Source organism: Microtus ochrogaster, chromosome 6, assembly GCF_000317375.1.
Source record: "Microtus ochrogaster isolate Prairie Vole_2 chromosome 6, MicOch1.0, whole genome shotgun sequence".
In the NCBI taxonomy this organism is placed as follows: domain Eukaryota; kingdom Metazoa; phylum Chordata; class Mammalia; order Rodentia; family Cricetidae; genus Microtus; species Microtus ochrogaster.
This window is the reverse complement of record NC_022013.1, coordinates 21,423,401-21,428,650: the sequence shown is the minus strand read 5'-3', so window position 1 is coordinate 21,428,650 and position 5,250 is coordinate 21,423,401. Positions and strand designations below refer to the sequence as shown.

The following is a 5,250-nucleotide window of genomic DNA, read 5'->3' as shown; positions in this document are numbered from 1 at the left end:
AAATTAGTCTTCTAGCCTTTTACTGACATTTTATTTATTTATTTATTTATGGATTTTTCGAGACAGGGTTTCTCCGTAGCTTTTGGTTCCTGTCCTGGAACTAGCTCTTGTAGACCAGGCTGGTCTCGAACTCACAGAGATCTGCCTGCCTCTGAGATTAAAGTGCTGGGATTAATGGCATGCGCCACCACCGCCCGGCTTACTGACATTTTTAAACAAGCAACTTCTCTTGTTAAGTTTTGAAAATTCATATGTGTATATATATATATATATATGTATGTATGTATGTATGTATGTGCATATATATACAGATTTTTTTCTTTGCGTAGCCCTGACTATTCTGGAAAGAGATCTGTTTGCTTCTGCCTTTTGAGTGGTAGGAATAAAGTCATGTGCCACCTTGCCTGGATCTATAAATATATATAGTTTTAGTGTGTTATACTTATTACTTGTTTATTTATTGGGTGGGGTGCACACTTGCCATGGTGTGTTTGTAGAAGTCAGAGAACTTTCGGGAGTCAGTTCTTTTCTTCAGCCGTGTGGGTCCTGGGGTTGGAATTCAGGTCGTCAGGTTTGGTGGTTAATGCCTTTCCCTGCTGAGCCATCTTGCTGGTGCCCAGTTCTTTACACATTCAGGATCTGAGTTCTGTTTCACCTTTTAAAGTTTGAGTCAGGCTGGACTCCCAATGCCATCCACTGCCTCACCCTCCTAAGTGCTGGGGTCCTCTGGCATGTGTTCTCCATCGTGACCTGGCCAGATGTGTTTTGCTAATTCAGTTTCTAGGCTTTACCTTGTCTTTCAGCCTTTTAACAGTGCCTTTTGAGAAACAGATTTTCTAATCTTGATGAAGTCCAATTTATCATTCTTTTCTTCTAGACAGTACTTCTGGTGGTGCATATAAGTTAGCTTTGCCAAACTCAAGCCTGCGTGTTCTCCTCTTGGGACAGTCTGGAAGCTGGGCAAATGTGTGTGTTCATGGGCCCCAATGACTGTGAAATGGCAAGGTTCTCCCAGGCAGCACGTAGAGGGAATGCTTGTGAGAGGCCCTTCTTCCTTGAATTTCTAAGGTCGGAGCAGGCTCGTTGCCTGGCCAACCTCTGGATATATATGAACGGTCACAGCGGGAGACTGAGCGTGAGTTGGGAGAGGCTGCATCCTAGGTAGAGCAAGGCTAGGGAGAGAAGGGATGCAGACCCCCCTCCCCCCCACTCCCTTTTCCCTGGCTCTCCAGCCCCTAGCCACGTCCAGCCACACTTACCAGCAGATGGCACCCTGTCACCAGCAGGCCCTGCTGCTGCAGGATGTCAGTCCCACCGCCTGACAAAGGCCTCTTCTCAACCAGCTCAGCTTCTGTAATGTGTAGTTTGTCTGACCCCTGTAGGGACCACACGATCTGGACCCCCCCCTTCTTTCTTTTCTTCCTACCTCTCTCGCCCTCCCCCCTCCATCCCCCCTCCCTCCCTCCCTTCCCCAGATTGTTTTTTTCTAATGCTACAGTCTTAATAACACAGCGGTGTGTAACCTAGTTCTCTGGCTAAGAGATCCACTGTGGGCAGGGGAACAGAAGATCCTGATTCCAACTAGTCTGCCACTGTCTAGGAAAAGCTGCCCTGGGGCTAGAGGCTGGGGAGTGAACCTTCTGCAGCATTTCCTCAAGCCTGCAGAGCGCCAACTGCTAGAAGGCAACTGTCCACTGCTTCTCAGGGCTGTGCTTTGTCTTTGAGGCATCTGCTTTCCATTGCAGTCCACTGAGCTCCCCAGATGTGGTTGCCGGTCGCCAGTCTCACAAATTTCAGCTCCTCTCCCTGGCCCAGTTTAAGAGGACAAATTGCAAGAGAGTCCAGTAGTGTGTGGGGTTCAGGGCTTAGTGGTCAGGATGAATATATTGGTCAAGCCCGGTAAGATCCCTAATGTCCAGGAGCCGAGGATGCTGTGAGCTGGGAGTTTACAGAGCAAACAGCCTTGGCTTGTGGGATGCGACCCCTCTCATAAAGGAGGCACCTGGTTCTTTGAGGGAGCTAATAACTTACATTGTTCCAGGGAGATTGTGCTGAGAACCCTTGTCTGTGATGGCATTCCAAGCCCTATTCTTTGTGAATACATTTCCTGGCAATAGGTGGCTTGACTGTGGGAAACATGGAAGAAAACCCTGAATTCTAGAAAAGAATGTTCAGTTCTGTAACTTCTTGTACTTTTTTCCCAAAGTGTTGAGAGCAGAGGGCCTCCAGGGCATGCTCTAATTTGTGTCTGTAGCCTGTAGATGTGTGCTGCGTGACCAGGCACCTCCTGACCTTCTACAGAGACAGGGTGTTCAAGGACCATCAGGAGACAAGCCATGAGGTCAAGAGGAAAATCAGCAAGATTGCCAACTTGTTCCTCCAAATGCAGAGGACACTGGAGCAATGTGTGAGTCCGTGTGCCCGAATCCCAAGCAGCTGCTCTCGTTCTGTCCAGAATGAGCCCAGGACTGGTGCTGTTGGGTATTTCTTGCCCTGTTATTCACTTCTGTGTCCTTCGAGACTTTGCAATGGTTTTGCCTACTGACACCTTGTCAGATATGTCGCCTCACGGAGTGGCCAGTGATGCCAGGGTGTCTCCTAAGTGTAGAGTGGCCTCTAAGAGGCACGAGCCAAGGGTTTCATTCTGACCATAAGCACACCTCTGGACGTTCTGTTTCTGATCCTTTGATATTTCCATACTAAGACATTTTTGGGAAGTTGTACAGTAAGGGTCACCTGTAAGTTCACTGTCACTTGTCAAAATCAAACAGAGACAGAAGTAAAAATCACCAACCAAAACTCAGGCCAAGAGAAACTGTAGGCTCCATCCTAATGGCTGTTGATGGGTTCCTGGGTGGCGTGGCTCCTTTGTGGCAGGTGATGGCTTCCCTCCCTGTCTCAGATCCCATTAACTGTTAGAAAGAATAGCGGTCCCTGTCCTGCTTTAAAACTTATAGCTGTGCAATCACATGGATATAGTTACTCAATTAGTTAACCCTGTAGGGTGTTGCACTAAGCACTGTGACAAGGTAGACCTGATGCTTGCTCTTCTGAGGAGCAGAAGCCAGGGTCAAATGCAGACTTTCTCCACATCTTCTAAGCTTTTCACTTGCCTAGGGAGGAGGGGCCTGTAGGGAGGAGCTTCAATGCAGGGAGGAGGGCTGTACAAGGAGGAGGGGTGTGCAGCGAGGAGGAACATCTAGAGAGGAGGGATGTGTAGGGAGGAGGGGTGTGTAGGGAGGAGAGCTTGTAACAGTCTTCTAATGAGTGTTGCCTTGTGTCCCGCAGGTTCATAGTCAGTGTGGCTGCAGTCAGGAAGCCACCAATGCAACCAGAATTGTCCAAGACAACTACAATCAGGTGAGGGCTGAGGAGAGCCCAGGGAGGACAGAAAACGAGATGCTGGAGAGAGTACAACATTTCAGCCTTCTCTCCAAGCCAAATCATTTACTCTTCCCTCCAGTCTTCACGAAAGGCCCATCTGAGCTGATGCCTGCAAAAATGTTGTAGGTCATTGGGCAATTCCCAGGTCCTCTCCTCCACCCTTCCTCTGCTGTGTTCTACCTTCACATCTGGCCTGGCTTGCTTAAGATATGATCACACAGGGAGAGCAACGGTCCCCAGTAAATCTGAAACTGTTACCCACGAAACGTAACACATACAATGTTCTTGTGGTCAGGACCTGGCCCTTGGCATCCTGCCTATTGCTGTACTTCTCAAGGGGGGTTGATGCAAGAGCAGTTACTAGGGTATGGCATCTACAGATTTGATTGAGGTCCAGTAGTTCTGGGGTGTGACTGAAGTTCCTTATTCTCAACACTCTCAAATGATGTTAGTGCATTGAAGGGAGAAGAGGTTAGGACTGTCTTGGGGCTTGGCTTTTGGGGGGAGCAGACCTTATTAAGCGATGCTGGAGGGACAGTGAAGATTCAAGCAGTTTGTACTGTGAGCCAGACACTGTTCCAAGACCACTAAGGAGTTGTCACATGACTCTCCGCCTCAAGGCTCCAAGGGAAAACTGATTTGGATAAATCGGGGGAATGAAGGCACAAATGGATTATGTGAATTATACACATGATGCCGTTTTTAAATTTTATTTTATTTTATTTTGGTTTCAGCTGGAGGTCTCTTCTGCTGCCCTAAAGTCTCTAGGAGAGCTAGACATCTTCTTAGCCTGGATTGGCAAGAACCATCGAGAGACTTCTGCAGCTTGACACTAAGTGCCTTGTCTGATTAGAGATATACAACCCACTGTGAGCTCTCTCTCTCTCCCGGCCCCCCAGTGGTCAGCAGCTAACTTTGAAGAGGAGACAGATATGGAGAGCTCTCATAATATCTAGAATGGGGGTCTCTTCTTGGAGGTTGCTGATGTGGAAGGGATCCTCTCTTCTGGGCTGGATCCTCACTGGAAAAGTTGGGGTTTGAGTTGCTCTCAGCTGCTGCTGAAGTCTCAGCTCTCTGATTCCACCTGAAACAGTCGGGTGGGCAGCTATGGTATTTATGACAGCATGTGGCTGTTGAACCATCCCGGATGCTGTCACAGCTCCTCTAATTTATTGTGAAGTGGCTTCTCCCAGGCCTGTGCTGTGCACCTCATGGTGAGCTATAGTGCATATTGTACTGACTGTCATTTATGAATAAACTGGGCTTTACCTATGAGGGTGAATTGTCTTCTGACTCATTCATCTGTGGAAATGAAAGAGACCCCCCAAAATGGGGAACATGTGGGGAAGATTAATTCTAGATGGGGATAAGATGCATGTAGGTTTTAAAAAAACAGTTCGAGTAGAAAAGTGTTCTGGATGAGTATATGACTACATTTTTTCATCGCTGTAACAAAAGGTCTAGGCTGGGTAGCTTTGTCAATAAAAACAAGTTTATTGCTCATAATTCTAGAGGTTCTAGGGAATGGGTTTGACTGTCTGGACCCTGGTGAGGACCACACAGAAGGAGCCACAGTGGAGGGAACACGGTAGGAAGAAGACAACACATTGAGACTGAAGCTAGAACAAGTAGAAGCCAGGCCTACTCTTTCTCTTTTAAATATGCTTTTATTTATTCTTAGAGGATTTCATGCATGTGTGCCAGGGTCTCTGTCACCACCATGGCCAACAGAGTAGTTATCCATAGGAGGCATGGAGGTAGTTTGGTTCAACATGATTGAGTAGCTGGTGTTGGTTCAAACTTTGGGAGTCTGATGCTGGGCAGTTTATTTTAGGCATAGTTAAGCACAACACAATTTGGTAAAAA

The 5,250-nt window shown here is 47.5% G+C and overlaps 1 protein-coding gene across 1 annotated transcript in view; it reads left to right on the top strand.

Moving 5' to 3' along the window:
- The window catches only part of Il19 (interleukin 19), a 6,399-nt gene extending 2,185 nt beyond the window's left edge, over window positions 1-4,214 (top strand). Inside the window, exons 3-5 of the mRNA XM_005348316.1 lie at window positions 2,255-2,407; window positions 3,289-3,360; window positions 4,119-4,214. Coding sequence (XP_005348373.1) covers window positions 2,255-2,407; window positions 3,289-3,360; window positions 4,119-4,214 — 321 coding nt within the window. The remainder of the gene's footprint in view (window positions 1-2,254; window positions 2,408-3,288; window positions 3,361-4,118) is intronic.
- The last annotated feature ends 1,036 nt before the right edge of the window (window positions 4,215-5,250 follow it).